This window comes from Lithobates pipiens, unplaced genomic scaffold (genome assembly GCF_037356315.1).
Source record: "Lithobates pipiens isolate NorthernLeopardFrog02 unplaced genomic scaffold, aLitPip1_a1.2 Scaffold_1, whole genome shotgun sequence".
NCBI classification, from domain to species: domain Eukaryota; kingdom Metazoa; phylum Chordata; class Amphibia; order Anura; family Ranidae; genus Lithobates; species Lithobates pipiens.
In genome coordinates this window covers 112,142,651-112,165,097 of record NW_027507685.1, presented here as the reverse complement: position 1 = coordinate 112,165,097, position 22,447 = coordinate 112,142,651, and the positions used below count along the sequence as shown (strand labels likewise).

At 46.8% G+C, this 22,447-nt stretch overlaps 1 protein-coding gene across 1 annotated transcript in view; it reads left to right on the top strand.

Annotated features, from left to right (window-relative positions):
• EFNB1 (ephrin B1) overlaps positions 1–22,401 on the top strand; it is an 81,519-nt gene extending 59,118 nt beyond the window's left edge. Inside the window, exons 3-5 of the mRNA XM_077473966.1 lie at positions 14,874–14,966; positions 16,782–16,898; positions 17,288–22,401. Of these exons, the coding sequence (XP_077330092.1) occupies positions 14,874–14,966; positions 16,782–16,898; positions 17,288–17,676 (599 nt within the window). The 3' untranslated portion in view covers positions 17,677–22,401. The remainder of the gene's footprint in view (positions 1–14,873; positions 14,967–16,781; positions 16,899–17,287) is intronic.
• The last annotated feature ends 46 nt before the right edge of the window (positions 22,402–22,447 follow it).

The window sequence follows — 22,447 nt, the reverse complement described above, 5'->3', positions numbered from 1 at the left end:
CACAGTCGTGCTGGAACAGAAAGGGGTCTTCACCAAACTGTTACCACAAGGTTGAAGGAGCACAATTGTCTACAATGTCTTTGTGTGATGGAGTATCAAACCAACTGTACCCTTCACTAGAGATGCCCAAAGTCAAACATTGGTCAAAAGAAGGTGAACTCCCCTCCTCCAAAACAGCTGCCTACTGTAGCCTTATGAGGGTTGTGTCTGTGGCCCTTCACTTTCCTCCAGTAACCTGATTAACAGGTAGTTGCCCCTCCACCCTATCCACCTCCAGCCTGTTAATTAAACCATGAAAAAGCGGCAGAGGTCAACCCTCCACTCTCTGCTCCTATCAACATGTTAATTTGTGAGCACCACACCTTACTGGCTTCCAGTCTGTGCTGATGTGCTTGGAATTACAGCCGATACCAGGTCAAATCCAGGTGCTTGCACTTAATAAATTCTATTGTTTTAATTTTTAATTACAGAGCTGCTTTTATTTGCATCATTTTATATCTGCCTGTAGTTCAGCTTTAAATCCCTCAACCGCAGTAGAGTATAACTGGAGTTTTTTTCTCTGTTCGGCGATGCCTTCATCGTGGCTGTAGAATATGATTATATCCAGACAACTGTGGGACAAGTGCTGGCATGGACTAAGTATGGCTATAAATGGACCGCTGGCACTGTTTGTATGTTCTCAGCCTGTTTCTCATGGTGCCAGTGAAAACCCCTCTGAGTGCTGGAAAGTTTTGTTTCTGTCCTCACTCCTCCGGTGGAAAGACTTTAAAAAAAAAAAAAGATTTCAGGAGGTTGCTGGCCTCCCTTTCCACCAAGCCTGCCTGATGTGCTCACATGTGACAGGCTGTCCCCTGGTTCCGGAAACCGCATTTGATTTGGGCCAGACGGAGCGAGAAGACAACTTTTACTTGCAGTAGGGGGAAGCATGCTCATTGACCCAGCTGTGCCAGCCTCACCGCAGGGATCCAGGGGCTCGCAAAGCGTGAAATGGCAGCGCCAAGGGTGTTTTTCTTATGTTCTCCGGTTCTGGCTCTGGAACGTCTGGGGGGGGGGGGTCCTCCTGTATTTACAGTGCTGTGGAGGAAAAAGCCCCTTGGCTGTCATCAAATGTGGTCTTCCTACTTCCTGCTGGTGTGTGTGTGTGTTGTTTTTTTTTTTTTTTTTTGTTTTTTTTCTTTTCTTTCTCTATAAAAAAAAATCACTTTCTTTCCAGATGGGCCTGTGCCCCCCCCCCCCCCCTTTTCTTCTCTCTTGGTATTTCTTTGTCATTTTTATTTCTTCAGCCTTCGCCCCTGGCACCGGCTGGCTAGCGGCTGTGAGTGTGCATGGGGGAGATCTCTCGCAGCAGTGCACATCTGGAAGCGTTCTGTCCTCAGCTGCCAGGCGGAGGTGTCCAGCAAATCAGGAAAACATTCTGCAGATCCTTTGGGTATCGGGGGTTCATTTAGATCACATCTCTGCACGCTTTGTTTGTCTTCTGTCCTCCTCTTTTCTGCAGCTCCATTAGGTGTGTACAGATCCCTGCGTGTCTATTTTCTTCCATTCCTTTGTGCCCATGCCTAGGGCCTCGTCTTTCGTCTCTGAACCGTACTCGGGCTGATCTTTAGCCTGTGTGCTGTGTGGGACGCTCTCATCTGGGCCCGGAGGGTGTGAGTGGAGCAAGTCTGGACCACACATGCTTCCTAACAGAGCCACACTGTATTTTTTCCTCTGCTGAATGGAGCCATGGGGTCCTCCTCATTTTTTGGACTTTGAGAGATTTTAAAAATGAATTTTCCCCGTAGTGATCTTAAAAACAAAGTGAAATAGACGTGTAGCAGCTTCATTTAAACTCAGACATTTGGTGGGGCCCACATTTGAGCTGCAGGATGGGCAAACACTCAATGGGACCAAAAGATACGGGGCAAAAAAGTGTCCCCCATTGTTCTATGTAGGTGATAGCCTTAGCACGGCCCCTTGCAATCACACCCCAACCCACATTACTGAAATGCAATCTGCCTACACTGACTTAACTGAACATAGCGGCAAAGACTCAAAGGTTGTACAGCCCGTGGGGCCTAGATAGTCAGTCATTAAAGTGACTGACTAGTTATGTTGGCACCTTATTGGAAGAAAGGAGCCACCTTTTTACATTGGCAGCCATTAGAGGGGAAAGGGGCTACCTTTACACTGGTGGCCAGTGAGGAGAGGAGGCCACCTTTTACTTTGATGGCTGGTGGGGAAAGGGGCCACCTGAACATTGGTGATTTGACAAATTACATTTTTGGGGGAGGGGGTTACTATGTGGTTTGGTGGGGGCAAGAGGCCTACCATTAGGTTGGTGGTGACCTGGTTGAGGGAAAGAGGAAAGGAAGTGGAAAAATCTCAAGTGGGAGGAATTTCTCTTGAACCATTTCACTGAAATCTGTATCCACAGTGGAAGATTCACTTAATTTTGTGTTTTTTTTTTTTTTTTTTTTTTTTTTGACAAGGATCACATTTTAGGATTTCCTGTCACTTTCTGTTTTGGTTATAATGGCCACCAGGACAAACGGGCTGAATCCTCCCAGCAAGAACACGGACCACAATAAGACGTAACTGGGTCCTAAACCACCTTCTCCATCCAAAACTTTAAAGTTTTGGCTATACATACCCCTTAAGGAACCCAAGCTACTTCCTGAAGGCTCTCTGGTTGAGAGGTTGCATTAGAGCTAGGGCATCCAACTAATAGTTGTCCCATGTGTGTTTTTTTTTTTTTTTTTTTCTCTCTCCATGTCTTGGCTTTTGTAACATGACTTTCTGTTCCAAATTAAAAGGCCTCAAATTTTTGATTTTGCTGAAAAAACTCAAATGTCTCCAACTCTCATCCCGTGTACTTTCTGTCCCACGTGTAGAAAATGCATGGTGATCATTATCTTTATCCCAAAGTAATTGGTTTTTATAAAACACGGATGGCCCGATACGCACATCTGTTTCCGTCTGCAGCCTTGTTTTTAGAATTTTTTTTTTTTTTTTTTTTTTTTTTTTCTACTCTTTGGAGCCTGATGTGTAGCAGCTCTTACCTTGACGGAATCCAAACCCTTATCTGTGTCTGTCCACCGGTGCGCACAGCTGTGATCGGCATCTGATAGAAGTGTAAGGCCCTGTGAAATGAAGGTCTGCTTGAAGCGGCCTTTGCTGTGTTTGCTCAGGAAGCAATGTAGATGGACAGCCTCTTGCCTCTGTTTTTTACTACTAGACCACATCTCCGGTAAAGTAAACATTCTATTTACTATCTGGATCGAAATCTGCTCCAAACATGATTGCCGAATGTCTCCGGACTTCTACAGTTTAGAAGAGTTGCTCTATTGTGCTCCTTTAATGCTGAGAAACCCTTTACCCTTGCATTGGGTTCCTTTTTGAATGCTGAGAAACCCTTCACCCTTGCAGTGGGTTCCTTCATAACTGGATAAATGTAACCCTTGGCAGTGTGGACGGGAACCCACTATGAGGTTGGATTTGACTGCTTGTTTTTCTTTAGAAATGTTGGCATGATATACTTGCCTTACTCTTTGCTCCCACGGCAGCCAACACTCATCGGTTGTGGACGTGCTCTTGGCATCCTTGTTTGCAATGCAGGGCTGCTGGTCCTGCATTGTACATGACATCCAATAGGTTTTGGTGGACTGGTTCTATGGCAAGGTGGAAGCCTGCATGAGTGATGAAGAGGTTAAGTATATTGCCCTATTCACCATACCCCTAGGTTTAAAAAGCAGTTAACCCATGATTAACTTCAACTTTAAAACTAAAGTCCATCCAACTACTGTTTTTATATGCCCACGTGTGTCACATGGGCAGAGTGCTCAGATGTGGTGTGGAGGAAATGCTCAGCATATAGCAACTTGCTGACAGCTGAGCATGTGTAGAGCTGCCACCACAGCTGCAAAATCTTCAGCTGAATTGGGGACATGAACAGAAGAAAGAGGTAGAGGACAGCAGGGTCAACCAGAATACATAAAAGGAATCTTTTATAGTGACTATGAACCGCATGTGATGCACCATTTATCGATTATTTTTTTTTTTTTTTTAATGTGGGTTTAGCGGCACGCTACTTTCCATGCTAACCCAATGCCACGCCATTCCTAGGCTGCAGTTGGAAGGGAGAAGTTGACTTGGTGAGGTGTCAATGCCATGGGTACCCCACGATGGTTGGCAATTCCTCCTTACTGCTCAGTCCTTTAGTGGAGGTCAGAGGAAGGAACCATTAAATATGGGCACCCAAGAGAAAAAATGTATTTGTAAACGCATCTTGTGTAAAAAATCTGACTATGACCCCCTCCTTTCTCTCCCCCCCCCCCCCCCCCCCCTTTTTTTTTTTTTTTTTTATCCCATATTAAGCAGAGCTCAGGCAAAGGCAACACTAGGAGCCAATGCAATCTTCCACATGAAAATATACTGGTGAGGAGCATGCTGTTAGGAGGAAAGATCAGCGTGAAGGCTCTTCAGTTTTGCTCCTTCACTTTCCAATCCCATCACAGGCTCAGAGTGGGGTGGCAACCAGAATGTCACTGTGACTGGCCTGTGTAAATCTCAGGACTGGCTGAACAGAAAAATCATTCAGCAAAGTGGCTTCCAAATGAATCTTCAACTGAGTATTTGGCCGTTTGGCATCTACCACCCTTATTAAAGCTGAACTGCGTACAAAGTCGTATAGTTTTACAGCTTTTTATACAACCAACTGCTATGAAAAATGTTGCAGTCTTGTATTTTGGGTTTCTTTATGATTTTCCAGCTGCTGTGTGCAGAATTGCCACTATTCATAATGCCTCCAACCATTCTCCGGTTGCGTGACCCCTTTCTCCCTCTCTGCAGACCTCACATTGTGCGTTTTTTTTTTCTGTGGAGGGAGACGAATGGCTCTCATTCCATACGGGGTTTCGCTCTTCCATATTTGGGACTCTTGTTTAAACTTGTGTAGAGCAGAGACCTGCTGTGTGTCCATCAAACCGGGAGCACAAGACTGGTAGGCTGTGAAAATGCCAGGCCTGACAATGAGATATACCAACTGTATAAACAGATCTGGGCTCTGGGCTTCCTGTTTGGTTTTCTGCAAACCCTTTTAAAGTTCAGTTTTGCCAGCTTGATTAACTATTCAACGAAACACCGGGACCTCAGAATGTCTTTTATTTCCAATACTTAAAATGTCATCCAAACAGCAGAAAAAACACACTTGTTATCTATTTGGAGACACTGTTGAGATGAATTTGTCCTAACATCGTCTCTTTAATCTAACGGCCTTCTACTCTTTCTTATACTTTATAAATGTGAACTCCAAACCTTGCAGGAGTACACTATATAGCTGACCATTTTATGTGGACTACTCTCTGTATGATTGAGTTCAGGTGTGAAGGGTCCTGCTTGGAATGCTAACTGTGAGCCAGGTCTTCTCAAACCTCAGTACCTGACCTCACAAAGGGACACACTCCCACAGACTTCCTCCATGATCTAGTGGAAAGCCTTCCCAGAAGAGTGAAGACGTATAGCCACAGTTTGGCTAGTTCCATATTGATGGTCATGGTTTTGAAATGGAATGTCCAACAAGCTTGCATAGGTATGATAGTCCCAAATCACTTCAAACCTTGTGGTAATCCTTTGAAGACCCTTTTTTCTGTTCCAGCTTGACTGTGCCCCTGTGTACAAGGCCAGCTTCATAAAGACATGGTGGGACTGGTTTGGTGTGGAGGAGCTTGTGTGTCCTGCAGAGCCCTGACTTCATTGTCTCAGGACACCTCCACAGGATTCTTTTTCACTGCCTTTAGAGTCTGACTCAGAAGAGGAAGACCCAGAAGCAGCTTCCAAGTACAAGTTGTCATTGGAAGAGGTAGGAGGCCTCCTTAAAGTGATATATGCCACTTTAGGTATTGAAGAAAAGGAGCTCTCCCTACATGATCGCAAGTATGTGGGGCTAGGAGATTCCGGATCTTGCACCTTTCCGGTGCGTGGTTGGAGCCTGAGAAGAAACCACTTTTTTTTTCTTTTTTTTTTTTTTCCAGAGCAAACAGGAGGAGTTTTCCCTTTGAAGATAACCCAAACCTAGTTTGGAAAAAAGTCACAAAGCTAGACTCGGCCTTCTCTCAGGTCTCAATTGACAGATCTAGCCTTCGAAGATATGGGCACATTAAAGGATCCCATGGATAAGAAGGATCTACTTCTGGCAGTCGGGGGGATGATGAATTTGAAGCTGGCCATGGCAACAACCTGTGTGGCAAGAAATCTGCATCAGTGGGTTAACCAGTTAAAGTCTCACATTTTAGCTGATTCCCCTAAGCAGGAGTTTTTGGATTCCTTTGCTTCTTTCTGCAGCAATTGCATACAGTTCTGATGCCTCGGTGGAGTCTGTCCACATGACAGCCAGGTCAGCCGCCCTAACTGTTGGAGGGGCTTTGTGGCTGAAAACCTGGCCAGGGGATGCGGCCTCGAAAAATAGGCTGTGTAGCATTCCTTTTGCAGGGGATTTATTGTTTGGCTCAGAATTAGAATCCATCCTGGACCGAACGGCAGATAGGACAAAGTCCTTTCCGGTAAAGGGAAAACCGGCGCAGACACGGGCTCCCAGGGGACAGACTGAGGATAGGACGCAAAACAGGAGGAAGCCTTTGGCGGCGCAGAAGCCCAAAGGCAAAGGGGAGTTCTTCTCAATCCTCCAGCGCCCGCCACCAAGCCACAATGACTCACTAGTCAAGGTGGGAGGGAGACTCCAGGAGTTTCTCCCTCAGTGGAGGGCCATTACCCAGAATCAGTTTATTTTGGGCATGGTTTCTCACGGTTACAAAATCGAGTTTACGGAGCTTCCCTCTCAAAGGCTCTTGTTTATGAACGTTCCCAGAGATCCAGTCAAGGCCCTCGCTATGAAGTCCCTAATTCAGGACCTGATGTTTCAGGGGGTCTCTGTGCTGGTCCCAACAGGGGAACTGGGTCAGGGATTTTACTCCCATGTGTTCCTGGTCCGAAAGCTTTCAGAAAAGTTCAGAGTCATCCTGAACCTCAAGGATCTAAACAAGTCTGTGCGTTTACGAGAGGTTTCAGATGGACTCTGGGGTGCTTTATGGCATCCATAGACTTGCAGGATGCGTATCTCCATGTCCCGATTTGGGTCGGGTCGCAGAGATACTTGAGGTTGTTCACCTTCAGTTCAGAGCCCTCCCATTCGGTCTGTCATCGTCCCCAAGGGTGTTCAAAATTATAGCAGAAGCTTTAACTCCCCTCCACCTGGAGGGAATCTCGGGGATTGCCTATCTGGATGATCTGTTTTTTTTCGCACAGACCAGGGAGGCTTTGCGGAAGGATCTGGACAGAGCCTGCGTCCACCTAAGAGTTAGGGTGGATTATAAATCTGCAAGTGTCAAATCTAGTACCCGCTCAGGAAGTAACATTCCTGTGGTTTCGAATCTGCTCTCTAGACCAAAAAAATCTTCCTGCCAGAAGAAAAGAAGCTGGTACAGGGGATAGCCCAGCTACAATCCAATCGGTCCCTGTCCATCAGGAAGGTTATGTCAGTTTTGGGAACTTTGACTTCCTCCATCCCAGCGGTCCAGTGAGCAAGGTATCACTTCAGGCCTCTTCAGGCTTTCTTATTGAAGGTCTGGGATCGTCAGCAGAGTTCTCTGGATGATCTGGTAAGGATCCCCACCTCAGTAAAGAGGTCTGTGGTGGTGGAGAAATCAAGAGGTACTTTCGGAAAGGCCTGTTGTGGTCCTTCCCGGTCCAGGTGTGGCTGACAACCGTTGCCTGGGGTTGGGGGGCTCACATGGACACCCATTGGGTCCAGGGCTCATGGTCCACAGCAGAGGCGGAGAAGTCCTCAAATTGGAGGGAACTGAAGGCAGTAGAGAAGGCAATGCTGGCCCTCTCAGGCATTGTTCAGAAGCAACACTTCCAAGTCTTATCAGACAATGCCACGGTTGTAGCATACTTGAACAGACAGGGAGGAACCAGAAGCAGGGCACTTCAGGATCTAGCAAAACGTATCCTGGTGTGGGCAGAGCAGTTTACTCTATCCTTGTCAGTGATCCACCTAAAGGGGTCCCTAAACGAAAAAGCAGGAACCAGGTCCTAGAGGCAGAGTGGCAGTTGAATCCGGAGGTCTTCAGACTGGGTAAAGATGGGGTCAGCCAGAGGTAGATCTCTTTGCCACTCAGGAAAATGCCCAGGTGCTTTTTTTTTTTTTTTTTTTTTTTTTTTTTTTTTTTTTTACAGGCCCTGACCAAGGATCCATTCAAGCCTATTGTTTCAGCCTCTCTAAGATGGATTCCATTAAACTTTTTTTTTTTTTTTTTTTTTTTTTGTAGCCATTACTTCAGCTCAGTCAGTGAGTTGCAGGCATTGTCAATCAGGGAGCTATTCTTTTTCGTTTTTCCGGACAGGATAGTCCTTAAAACAGACCCTAATATTTTTTGCCCAAGGTGGCATTTCAAAATCGATCCCAGGAGATAATTCTCCCTACGTTCCGCTCTAATCCATCGGGTAGGAAAGAAAAGGAATTTCATACCTTGGATGTTAACAGAGCAGTTCTATTTTTTTTTTTTTTTTTTTTTTGAAGCCACTAAAGACTTTAGACATACGGATGCACTCTTTATTTTATTTTCCAGTAGTAAAAAGGGAAAGCAAGCTTCCAAAGGGACCATAGCCGGATGGCAATTTCGGAAGCCTATTCCTGTGTGGGCCAGAAGAGTCTGGGCTCATTCCACAAGGGCTACAGCGGCGAGTTGGGCAGAGAAAACTAGCGCCACCCCTGAACAGATATGTAAAGGCTGCTACCTGGTCAAGTCTGACGACGTTTGCCCGCCATTATAGATTAGATCTCATGACGGCTGGGTATCAGGCTTTTGGAAGGAAAGTCTTACAGGCTGTTGTCCCGCCCTGAATGGAGTACGTCTCGGTAATCCTTTCGGGTGGCTGTCCTGAAAGTTGTTTTGGAAAATTCAAGTTGGACTTACCGGTAACTTTTCCAGTAGACTTTCAGGACAGCATTAACCTGCCTTGTTTTGTATGTTAATTGCTGTAATACTATAACTGTCACTTGTGTATTACAGCAGGGGTTGGAGAGTCTCTACAGACAACTGAGGAAGCTGCGTGGAGACTTCCCTTAAAAAGTTTTAATGGAGGTCTTTCCTTTGGCAGGTGGAGCCATGCTCTCTCGGGTGGCTGTCCTGAATGTCTACTGGAAAACAAGTTACCAGTAAGTCTAACTTGAATTTTCGATGATGGATTGAACGGAGCTCCGTGAGATGTTCAAAGCTTGGGCTATTTTTTTTTTTTTATTTTTTTTTAACCTAACCCTGCTTTATACTTCAACTTTATCCCTGACCTGTCTGGTGTACTCGTTGGCCTTCATGGTGCCATTTGTTCACTAAGGTTCTTTAGCAAGGCCTCCTGAGGGCTTCACAGAACAGCTGTTTTTTAATGCTGAGAATAAATGGCACACAGGTGGACTCTTCACTAATTAGGTGACTACTGAAGGCAATTGGTTCCATTCCATTTTAGTTGGGTGGGGTGTATCGGAGTAAAGGGGGCTGAATACAAACGCTTCTCATTTATTTGTAAAATGTTTGAAAACCATTTATAATTTTTTATTTTTTTTTTCCCTTCCACTTCACAATTGTGCCCCTTTGTGTTGGTCTATCACGTAAAATCCCAATAAAATGTTTACATTTTTGGTTGTAACTTGAGAATGTGGAAAATTTAAAGGGGCTATTAATACTTTTTCAAGACACTGTATATAATGTAGGTGTAATGAAGGGATCTTCAGTTTCCAACACTACAAATATATAGTTTGGGGTTTTAGTGTGTGTGTATATATGTATATGGCCTTTTATTTTGATATCTCAAAATTCATCACAAGTCTGAGTGGTTTTGTCATGTTCACAAAAATGTGTGTGTATAAATAAATTTTGGAGTGGTTGCCCTTAGAATCAGCGCACGCCCTTTCCAAAAGCAGGTTAGAGAAGTGGCGTTCCAATGGGTAAAGGCCCTACTTCTTGCTGACGTGTTCCATAATTGACCCCTTCAGGTTCTGGCTCTTGGTAAGTAGGAATGTGTGTTTCGGCTGCACATGGCAGCACTGGTCTATGAAATGAAAACAGAAGTATTTTGTGGGGGTCTTTTTTTTTCCCTTATTTTGTTCTTGCCACTAATAATCCCTGTTCCACAGCCTTACTGTTTTTTTGCCTCAAGCCTTTCCGAGGCTTTTTTTCATTTTCTTTTCTTTCTCCAAACCCCATGATCCCCCTTCCCAGACTGGGAGAGAGGTTTAATTTCCTGTGTGGGGGGAATCCTGCAGAGATTGGGAGGAGACGCTACCATTAACCCTTGTTGGACTTCATTCTTGCTGAACTGCTGTCTGCTTTCACTGCCACACCAGACAAAAAAAAGTTGACCTACAATATGGCTAGGTACTCCCAGCTGTCCCATTCCACCGGTCATAGTGTTTATTGCAATCGCATGTGGCTAGCAAGGCAAAGTTGCACAGGCTGTTCCATTACTGCAGTACAAGCATAGCTCTGTCACTCAAAAGTGCACCCCACAATTTCTTGTCCTGGTACACGAGCACTTATTTCTAAATGAAAAATAATTACTTTGTGTAATATGTGAGGAGGGGTTTTGGCCAGAACTACAGTAGGAAACCATTTTAGGCAAGTACAAAATAAGCATGTAGAATTGTTGGGCACATCACTAGAGGTGTCTCCGGTGCGAGGAAGGAGGTCCTGATAGATAGATAGATAGATAGATATCTCTATCACTAGAGGGGTCACCAGTGGGAAGGAGGTCCTGATTCCTCTAATACCGATCTTTATATCGCTAGAGCAGTGGTCTCAACTGTTGCCCGAGGGCCATATGTGGCCCTTTTTGCTTTCCTTTATCTGGCCCTTGGTGCACTATTCATCTCACTAATGGGAGATGCTATTCTGCCCACTGACTCCAACAATGGATCACCCCCCCCCCCCCCCCCATTACCAAAAATAGGACACTGTTTACTCCCACTAATGCCTAAAATAAACACCTATTCCTGCTGGCCACTGTCCAGTCCCCCAAAAGTCTAAAGGACAGTGAACTCTCCCTGGTTTTGTTTCCAAAGTTTGGAGACCCCTGTACTAGAGGTATCTCCGGCAGGAGGAATGAGGTCCCGAATCCTCTAGATTTTTAAATTCCTAGAAGGGTCACCAGTAGGAGGAAGAAAGTCCTGGTTCCTCTATATAGAGCTTTATAATTGGAGTGGTCACCAGCAGGAGGAAGGAGGTCCTGATTCCACTTTATAGACCTCTTATATCACTAGAGGGATCACTGGCATGAGGTCCTGATTCCTTTATACAGATCTTTATATCACTAGAGGGATCACCAGCAGGAGGAAGGAGGTCCTGATTCCACTATATAGATCTTTAGTTAGATGGTGAAAGGTCTTTTATGTAAAGGTTGACCAGATGGACCCAATAAAGAATGGTGCTATAAATTGTTGACTTGAAATCTCTTCCCAAGCTTGATGGACCACTTGGTCTATTTCTGTCGTTGGTCCAAATGTGCATAACTTCTTTTTTTTTTTTTTTTTTTTTATGTTGGTGTGTGATGTTTGTGTAGTTGCATAAGGGACTGTGTGTATTTTGGACGAGTCATGTGGAGAGGTCTGGTCCAGATTATTTAAGGCACACACATAAAAGGGGCACTTTGGAGCATGCTTGCTGTTACCAGGTGCATATAACCCCCCTCGTTTTGAGGGCTTCGGTAGCTGTTGGTGCGAGTTCAGTGGTGCATGTGTGGCCGGAAGGGCCTTGTAACGCCACTTGTGTGAGCATATACTGTGCTCTCCAGTTGGACATCCAGTGAAGCGTTAAACCACCTTCTCTAGAAGGGCTTCTGCAGGAAGCCTACTCCCATGTCGGTCATCCTGGAGTGAAAATACACAAATTTATGGAACCGAAACAAATGGCTTTATTTTTTTACTTGCTGCTTCCAAACTGTACTAAAATCACCTCCAAATTTATTTATTTTTTTGCATTTGGATACCTTGTCGGAGTTTAAAAACGCTTTGCGGCATTTTCAGAATTTTTTAAAAAGATTTTGACAAATTCATTTTTGTGCTTCTGGTCATAAATATTCTTGAAGCCAGTCTAGAATGTAACATCCATGGCCAAGATTGTTCAGATAATGGCAGTCATTTTGAAATGTAATGGCTATTTAGGGGGAAAAAAACTTGCACATAAAGGATGATTCTTATTGAGACCCATTTACATTGCAGTATGGTTTGCTTAACACAGTGTGCCTCAATGTACAAACACATGCAGTGAAGGGGCCTGGTCAATGCACCTTGATGTTCGAAGAAATGGGTCCTAGAAAAACTTGAAAGTGATGGAAACCTTCCCATATGTGAACACTTCCAGGTGGTTTTGAGCATGCCATCAGCTTTTGAGCCATGGACACTATGCCAGTTTCTTCCCAGGCCTTCTGACGCACACAGCTTTTTTTTTTTTTTTTTTTTTTTTAAAGGGCAAAGTGGTGGATCTTCTTGTAATGAGCATCAATGGAGTCAGAGGTTCTTGTAATGGCAATTATGGTAGTTTTTTGTTTTGGGGGGGTGGCAAACAACTTGGGCATCACTGGGGGTCGTAGAGGTTCTTGCAGTGGGGCATCACTGGGGGTCGTAGAGGTTCTTGCAGTGGGGCCTCACTGGGCCTCGTAGAGGTTCTTGCAGTGGGGCCTCACTGGGCCTCGTAGAGGTTCTTGCAGTGGGGCCTCACTGGGCCTCGTAGAGGTTCTTGCAGTGGGGCCTCACTGGGCCTCGTAGAGGTTCTTGCAGTGGGGCCTCACTGGGCCTCGTAGAGGTTCTTGCAGTGGGGCCTCACTGGGCCTCGTAGAGGTTCTTGCAGTGGGGCCTCACTGGGCCTCGTAGAGGTTCTTGCAGTGGGGCCTCACTGGGGGTCGTAGAGGTTCTTGCAGTGGGGCCTCACTGGGGGTCGTAGAGGTTCTTGCAGTGGGGCCTCACTGGGGATGGTAGAGGTTCTTGCAGTGGGGCCTCACTGGGGATGGTAGATGGGGGGTGAAGATTTGTTTTGGACACTCAACATGAAGCCTCGCCTGGAACCTCATGTTTACCTGGAGGGATAAAGCTTCACTTTTTGAAGTATTTTCTGCTGGCTTTTCGGATGAGGAATATTATGCTGGAGGAGTGGCTTGGCATTCCTGTCTAATCCAAAATCCACCAGCCACCATCAATCATGGGTTTCACCCTTCATTTAAAGCCTTCAGAAACTGCAGTGAAGACCTGCTCCGACAATGGTACTTTGTTAGCTTGGCCCAAAGTTCTGCTGGGAATGCACCTAAAGACCACGCGGGATGGGATCCACCACAGGATAAATCTGGATAAATAGCCAGCTTTATTGTCGGGGTGGCTTAGACACTCGCTTTAATATATCGTTTGATGTGAACGAGCGTCTTCTCCTGACTCTGTGCTCTTCCCAGGCCTGCAGGCACGGAGGGATGGTCCCATTCTGGAGAGATTTTTATTTATTTTTTTTTTTTTTTTTCCTTCCTCCTCCTAATCCATTGACAAGCCCCAACATCTGTACTGGAGTCTGGCAGATAATTATAATTGCTGGTGGAGTCATTCGTCTTTCACTTTTGGCTGCATTCTGTGATGATTATTGTATCAAATGCTAGTCAGCGCAGTGTTGGAGTGAAACAAAAAAATGGCAGTGTGATTGAGAGACGCAACACGTGCTCGATGTAAACCCGACCTGAAGGACATCAAGCTTATCCTGTACACCATGTCATAAACAATCCTAGTTTAGTTGCCAGGGTTTCATCCTTGTTCCATCTCAGTGCGGCTGATCTCCTGCAGCCTTTTTGCAGGCACTCCTGTGATGGCTGCATGGCATTTCTGTTTTCTGATGGTGACAACAGTGGACCATGCCTATATAATGTGTGCTGACAGTCTCTTGTAGTATCCTTTAGGAATCCCATATTGGAACAGTGGGCTCCAAACTGCGGCTCTTTGCTTCCTTTTTTTTTCCCTGGCCTTGGGGTGCTATTTTATTCACCGACACCAATGGAGGGCACAATTCCTACCAATAGCTTCAGTAATGGGGCGCAGTTCCTATAGATGCCAGCAATGGGGCCAATGACACCAGTGATGGGGCTCAATTTCTCCCAATAACACCACCGATGGGGCACCATTCCTCCCACTGGCGTTGGGACATTTTGTACTCCCAATGGCCATAGTCAGACCCCATGTCTGAAGAACAGTAAACCGGCCCTTTGTTTAGAAAGTTTCAAGACCCCTGTTATAGGGTGATGACACAGGAGCACAATTGGCGGAGGACAGTGTTGGCACCCTAGAGAGCCTGGACCACAACCTTCAGAGGAAGGGCCGCCAGGTGTTTTAATTTTAATAAGGCTGCAGATTTTAAAGATTGAAAGGTAACTTTTTGAAATGACTTTACCATGTTCAGCTTATGTCGGAGTCTGTGGTAAAACTTTGGACTGGTGGTTGTTGGAAGAGCTCATATTTTTCTCATGGCTTCCGCTACATATATATAGTAGGTGAGGTTGAATAGAGACACGTCCAAGTCCAACCTGTGTGTGCGTACCTCTGGTTTCTCTGCACACTTTGAGCTTCTTACAATGTGCATTAGAAGCTGCAGAGTCATTTCCTGGCTGGAGGACCCCTTTCTTCCCCAGTTTGGTTGTCCCTGACCTCATCGTCTTTCTTTCATTGGATTTCAGCTCTCTAAATTTATGGAGGTTCAGCATCACATGTGTGGGGCGGGCTGCATTCAGACAATACAAAGTAAAATTGAGCTTTAAAAGTTGTCATATTGTTGCCTTTGCTTCATGTCCAATTCTTTTTAATTTTTTTTATTTTACAGCTACATCCAATGGGTCTTGGGCAGGCCTGGAGAACCGAGAAGGAGGCGTGTGCCAGACACGGTCCATGAAAATCATCATGAAGGTTGGGCAAGGTACGTGATTTGCAAGCAACTTTTTTCAACGTGTCCATTTTCTATGTAAGAGAAAAGGAACCATTTTAAACTAGTTCATGTTTTTTAGCTGTAAGAAGGACTTGTAATATTACTGTCATGAGAATTGAAGGCCCAACCATAAGTAATGTCACGGACTTCTTCTGGCTAACCTCCCAATGAGATCCTGGGAGCCAAATAGTCCTGAGACACCCAACGCGGTCATCCCTTGCCTACAGAAAGTTGTAGACCTTCAAATTATTTTTGAAAGGTTCACATTAGTTGTCGGAAATTATGCTGTTCTGACTGGTGTGGGGACATGTCAAGGAGAGCCAATATCTAGCCAATCTAATGCCAAAGTTTTCCTTGCCTTTTTAGTTGCATCCCTCTGCTGAAGGGGCCCCAAAAAATGCAGCACTTTGTGCCTAAACCGCCATCTGCTATGCTCAGGTACTGCCACATGGGATAGAGGTTACGGAGCTCTGCCCTAATGGTAAAGTTGATGCTTACCAGATTATGCGGCCCACAGATCTGGACGGTGGGGAATGGGAGTTTTGGCATGCCTATGAAGGTGTCTTTAAACAGTCCTAGTAAAACCCTGTTATGGGAGGAAGGGGCGCTCGCTCCCCAAAACCGGGGAGGAAAGGGGGTCCAGTCTCAAACTTCTCATGGCCGAAGGAACTTCCCGCTAAGCCCCAACCTTCCATGTTACGATTTGCCCATCGGTAGAATGGGCAACCTTTCTGGCCAATAGGAGTGTGAAGGTAGAAAGGGGTGGCCACTGTCAGGAAAATGCTCCACACTTGCTATCAGAAGGGCCTGAGATTGGGGCAAGATGGGACATTTCAGTTGGCTGCTGCAGGTAGGCCTTAGGTCAGGGGAAAGGCAACCTCCGTCCTCCCAGATGTGGTGAAACTACAAATTCCATGAGATTTTGAAAAGCAGACAGGCATGGGTGGATTTGTAGTTTTACAAGCTAGAGTGTTGAGGTTGGCTAACCCCTGTGTAGGTTCCTGCACTTCATACCTGAGCAACATTTTCCCACCCATTGGAAGGAGCTGGTAAACCATAAATGCCTCTAAGGGGCTTTACCATTTCTGCACAAATGTATTAAAACCCTACAATTTGTGAGTGAAGGACTTCTTGCTTCAGTCTTGAAAGAAACTGTAGGAGCTCCTGGAGAAGTTTGGCTTTTTCTTTTCACAATGCAGGTTGGAACCCTAGAGAGCAAGACAGGGCCTTCCTCTTGAGTAAGGGGGGGGGGGGGCGCGAGAGACGGGGCCTTCCCTCTTGAGTAAGGGGGGGGTGAAACGGGGCCTTCCTCTTGAGTAAGGGGTGGGGAGAGGACGGGGGGCCTTCCTCTTGAGCAAGGGGTGGGGAGAGACAGGGGGGCCTTCCTCTTGAGTAAGGGGTGGGGAGAGAGACGGGGGCCTTCCTCTTGAGTAAGGGGTGGGGGGAGAGACGGGGGGGCCTTCCTCTTGAGTAAGGGGTGGGGAGAGACGGGGGGCCTTCCTCTTGAGTAAGGGGTGGGGAGAGACGGGGGGGGCCTTCCTCTTGAGTAAGGGGTGGGGGGAGAGACGGGGGGGCCTTCCTCTTGAGTAAGGGGTGGGGGGAGAGACGGGGGGGCCTTCCTCTTTAAAGGGGTGGGGGGAGAGACGGGGGGGCCTTTCTCTTGAGTAAGGGGGGGGGGGGAGACGGGGGTTCTTAAAGTTGGAAAAGCTACCATCCATGTTGTGGATAGATGGTGGCTGCCCGTGTTTTGGAGATTGAATTCTGTCCGAGGTTTGCTAAATCTAAAGTAGTTTTTTTCCTGTCTAGACCCCAACGCACCAGATCACGTCTCTACCAGCCGACCTAGAGATGACAATACTGGAAAGCTGGCAACACCGGGCCCCTGGAACGATAAGGAGGCGGCGGGGGACCCTGGCAAGTCAGGTAAGACTTGCTTCAGCAGACGCATTCATTGTGGACTACAATGTTCCTATTTTTTGCTTAGTGTCGTGTTTTTTTTTTTTTTGAGTCCCCCACCAAATAGTTTTACCTGTAGCTCTAAGTCTGTCCTAGGAACACCCACGTCTCCAGAATACCTACCCATCAAGGTATTTTGATATTTACATGGCTCCGAAGAGCTCTTGAGGGTGCTGTGGTGGTTTCGGGAAACTATGTACAGCACCTTGTTGGCCCCTTCCCATCAGCCATGAGCTACCTGCACTGCATAGAGAAGCACAGAGGCCCAGTGATGACCTCACTGGGTCTTAATAAATTGTAACGAAAATGAGAAGATTTTATTAGTTTCCTTTTTAATAAAAATTTCTTTGTTTCAGATACTGTGAATCAGTCCGACCCGCCCTCTGGCGGAGGGGTCGACGGCTTCTTCAGCTCCAAGATCGCTGTGTTTGCCGCCATTGGGGCCGGATGTGTCATCTTCATCCTCATCATCATCTTCCTGATCGTCCTGCTCATCAAGATCCGCAAGCGGCACCGCAAGCACACGCAGCAGAGGGCAGCCGCCCTGTCGCTCAGCACGTTGGCCAGTCCCAAGTGCAGCGGGAATGCAGGCTCCGAGCCCAGTGACATCATCATCCCGCTGCGGACTACAGAGAACAATTACTGCCCGCACTATGAGAAGGTGAGCGGGGACTACGGGCACCCGGTGTACATTGTTCAGGAAATGCCACCTCAAAGCCCCGCGAACATTTACTACAAGGTCTGAGAAAAGGAGGAACGGCGACTTCACCTTGCTCCCAGAACCCGGGGGGCGAATGGTCGATCCGGCACCTGGAGCACAGGCCAAAGGTCACTCTGCATAAGGGACTCTGGGAGACGGAGCAATAAGACTAAAATTTTCCCTACGTTAGGTATTTTTTATATAGTCCCCCGCCCCCCCCCCAATGTTCTGCTCCCTTTTATTGTCCAGGGGGAGGGGCGGATTGAATCTGCTCTTGTCTGCACTTTGCACCCTGTGGCAGTCAACCCTTACTTGACCGAGGAGAGGCGGCATGGATTTCTGTCTACCGCAATGTGTCTTGTAGGGGGGTGGGGGGACCTCGATCATGCAGGTAGTATAGATGATTGTGAATTTGTTTGGCAAGCTGGTGATCAGTACCACTTATGAAGAGGGAGAGGGGGGTGGGAATGAGCTTGGCAACCTCCAGGTTCACTGGTTTCATGAGCACAGTGGTGCCGTCTTAGGCTAGTGGCGGGCTTACCTGGACTCCGACATGTTGGAACTGATCAACTTGAGTATCTTCCGGGTAGAGCGAAGGTTATCCTGCCCAGGCGAAACCCACCCTGAGCCATGGTGCTGGCAACGACTCCAACCACTCATGTAACCGGTGCACGCCACGCATACTACCTGTGTACGCATATGCACTTAATTGCACACCCCTTCCATTAGGCTGTGTCTCGCCATGTGCTGCCCATTGTTATGTGATGGAGCTAAAGGTGTCTGGGCACCAGCTGCTGGGTCTCACCACCTGCTGCCCATTGGTTATAATATATGATGGAGGTAAAGGTGTCTGGGCACCAGCTGCTGGGTCTCGACACCTGCTGCCCATTGGTTAAAATATATGATGGAGGTAAAGGTATCTGGGCACCAGCTGCTGGGTCTCGACACCTGCTGCCCATTGGTTTATATATGATGGAGGTAAAGGTGTCTGGGCACCAGCTGCTGGGTCTCGACACCTGCTGCCCATTTGGTTATTAAGTGATGGAGCTAAAGATGTCTGGGCACCATCTGCTGGGTTTCACCATCTGCTGCCCAATGTTTGTAATGCTATGAAGCTAAAGGTGTCTGGGCAACAGTCACTGCATCGCACACCTGCTGCCTATTGGTTGTAATGTGGTGGAGCTAATGGGAACCAATGGATGCATCTCACCGCTTGCTGTTCTTTACATATATGATGGTTCTAAAGATATATGGGCACCAGAAGCTTCATCTCGCCATGCGCTGCCCATTGGTTGTAATGTGATAGATGTAACAGTCTGGGCATAAGCTTCTGGGTCTCACCATCTGCTGCCCATTGGTTGTAATGTTATGACGCTATACGTGTTTGGGCACCAGTCGCTGCTAAAGGTGTCTGTGCACGGGCCGTTGAGTCTCGTCTGCTGCCCATTGGCTGTAATCTGATGGTGCTAAAGGTGTTTGGGCACCAGCGGCTGCGTCCCATCACCTGCTGCCCAATGCGATCAGTCATGGTGCTGAAGGTTGTTGGTGCACCAGCCATTGGGTCTTACCATCTGCTGCACATTGGTTGTAATCTGATGGCGCTAAAGGTGTCTGGGCGCCAGCAGCTGCATCTCACCACCTGCTATCCATTGGATATGTTATAGTGCTAAAGTTGGTGCACCAGCTGTTGGGTCTCACCATCTGCTGCCCATTGGATATAAAGTGATGGAGCTGAAGGTGTCCAGGACCGGCCGTTGGGTCGCACTGCCTGCCCATTGGTTTACATTGTGATGGAGCTAAAGTGTCTGGGCACCAGTGACTGTCTCGTCACCTGCTGCCCATTGGTTACAATGTGATGGAGCTAAAGGTGTCAGGGATTGCCGTTGGGTCTCACTGCCTGCTGACCATTGGCTGTAGAGTAATGGAGCGAAGGATGTCTAGACGCCAGCGGTTCTAAAACCAAGCAAAAGGCAACCACTAGTTCAAAATTTTGTCAGGAGCCATCGCTGAAGCCACACAGGACTGTCATGACCCACAGTTTTACTTTGACGCAACATCCCTGCTGGTTTTCTGCACCGAACATCTTAGTTACTGACGGTGGTCAGCAATGGGTTTTAGGTGGTTTTCTAGGAATTTTTCACTTGTAACTGTTCCACAATTTTCTTTGAGAAGCAATGTATAACATGCAGCTTGGTACCCAGTGAAGGTTGCCATGACGCCTTGGCTCAGATGTTGGCACCTGGTGACCTAGACCGCTGCCTACGCCAGCATTGCTAATGAGATTTCCCTTTAGGTTCCTCTGAATAGTCATTGCTAAGTGATGTAAGGAACTGGTTTAGGGCCATGTATATCACCATGAGGATAGGCTTGATTTACTAGCAGGCACAAAGCTAGTCAACCGTGTCTTGCTAACACCAATTAGGTTATAAGTACACAATATTTTCTACATCTTGTGTTGTGCCTCTGCAGCACTGCCTTAGCATTTGCATCAACTTGTCTCATGGAGCAGACAGAAGTCCGAAGTTATGTTTCAGTCTTGGGATACGTTGGGTGCTACTCAGTACGACAAGGCAAAGCATGATGATATCCAAAGTGCAGAAGCCCCTTACTGATATGGCTAAAGCCTGGTCAATGCGGGTTCCTACGCTCTGCGTATCATCGTTGCTCTTGCTGAAGCCTGAGAGCCTGCTTGGAGGGGCTCCTCCACCAAGGACTTCCTTGGTTGAGTCTTATAGTATGCCAGGCCTTTGTAGCCCTTCAGGCATTAGGGAGTTGAATGGACTTCTATGCGGTTTCCTTCAGCGTGTGCAGTCAGAACACTTGCTCCTTTATTTAAAGTGTAGTCTAGGCAATAAATCTCTGCAATACATGCATGCTTCCCTATGTTTTTATGCTTTAAAAAGGCTGCAGGTACAGAAAAATCTGATCCTCCCAAAAATCGACCAAACTCCAATTTCCTGTAGTAATCTGACAACGCTTCCAGTGTGGACAGCCCTGGTTTTTCAGTGCAGTGTTGCCGGCTTTCTACTGGAAGTTAGGAGCTCCGGTCCCTCCAAGATTGGGTGTTGCCGGCATGTGAATGCGCTTATCCAACAATGACGGGATCCTTTGTGTTTTTATTTTATTTTTTGTTTAACGCCACACTCCTAGTCATGACCCAGAGCATGTGTAGAAGGGCCTGAGACAGCTCTATGCAACAAACTACGGCCTCTGACGCATTTTGCTCCTGTCTAAAGCCATGGTGGGCGGGGGCCAGATCAGTCAGATGGGAGTGCTTTGAGTTAAAGCTGTCTGAGGCCCTTCTACACTTGCACACATGCTCTGTTTTTAGGCCCGGTGGGTTGTTTTGCGTCATTTTTCAAACACAATTTTTCTGTACTTTTTATGAACGTAAAAAAAGGAAAATGTGCTTGTACTGCAGAGAAGTACACTTCTTCTTTTTTTTTTTTTTTTTTTTTCCTTCCGGTCATACACAGTTGCTCAGTGCAGTTTAATGTGAAGTTTTTTTTATGTGCATGTGGCTCGCACATGAAACCCTTTTTTATGCAAATGACAAACCTCCCACACCAAGTCCTCCCATCGATACACATTGAACGTTCACACCTTCCAGTCTGTGCCTTTGGACACAGGCCCATATAACCAGAGGCTGTCCTGTGTTCCCCATTCCTTCCACTGTGTCCATAAAAGCAGACATTCCTGTCTTTTCACAATACCACCACAACCCCCCCACCCCCCCCCACAGATTTTTCTTTGAGATCACCCACCACCACATTTAACCCTTTTTATGTTTAACTCCCAGCCAATAGGACCCCTTGAAGACAGGTGAGGCATGGCACCCCCCTATCCTTTGGCTTGCTTTTATTTTGTATTCGCTCTTTTCACGCTATTTTGGTTTTTGGAGTGCTACACCAGAAGCGCATGCATATGCTTGTTCACTCCTCTGCACTTAAAAAAAAAACACACCCTGTTGTAAATCCTGTTTGTGGAAGGGTTTCCTCTATGCCTGCCTGAGCACAACCGCCGAGTCAGGACATGTGCTGCACATCTGACTTATGCTCCTTCTTTTTTTTTATTTTTTATTTTATTATAATGGGATATCATGAAGGGTTACGTAACTGACTGGCACGCTGCAATTGGCGCATTCCGGGGCCGGAGACGTGGCTGATTACATGATGCAAGTGCAACTGACCGACCCCCCCCCCCCCCCCCCCCCCCCCCCAAGGCTACACCACCCCCCTTGGCTTTTTTTGTGGCACCAATTGGTATACTTTGGAGGACACCCAAATACATTAATGGAGATGCTTTGTGTATCGGGGGTTGGGGAGACAGCTGACCTCCGACTACACACGTTTTATGTGATTTAAAAAAAAAAAAACTCCTCCACAGAGTACATGCATTGAGTATTGAGGTTGCTGTAAAAGCTCACACCAACTGAACATTGCAAGGTTGTTTTTGTTTTGTTTTTCATGCTACCAATGGCACACTTTGACGGAGGGACATGCATTGAGTATTGGGGTTGCTGCAGCAGCTCACACCCGGTTACACATTGCAAATTTGGTATGCAAAAAAACCTTGACGGAGGACATGCTTTGAGTATTGGGGTTGCGGAAACGGCTTACCCCGACTGAGCATTGCAAGGCTGGCACACTTTGACGGCGGACATGGATTGAGTATTGGGGGTGCTGCAACTGCTCACACCCTTACACATTGTCAGTATTTTTTGCCTGCCAAATTTGCAGAGGACCTGCATTGAATATTGGGGGGGGGGGGGGGGGGGATGCTGTTGCAGCAACCCTAACTATATACATCCAGGAGA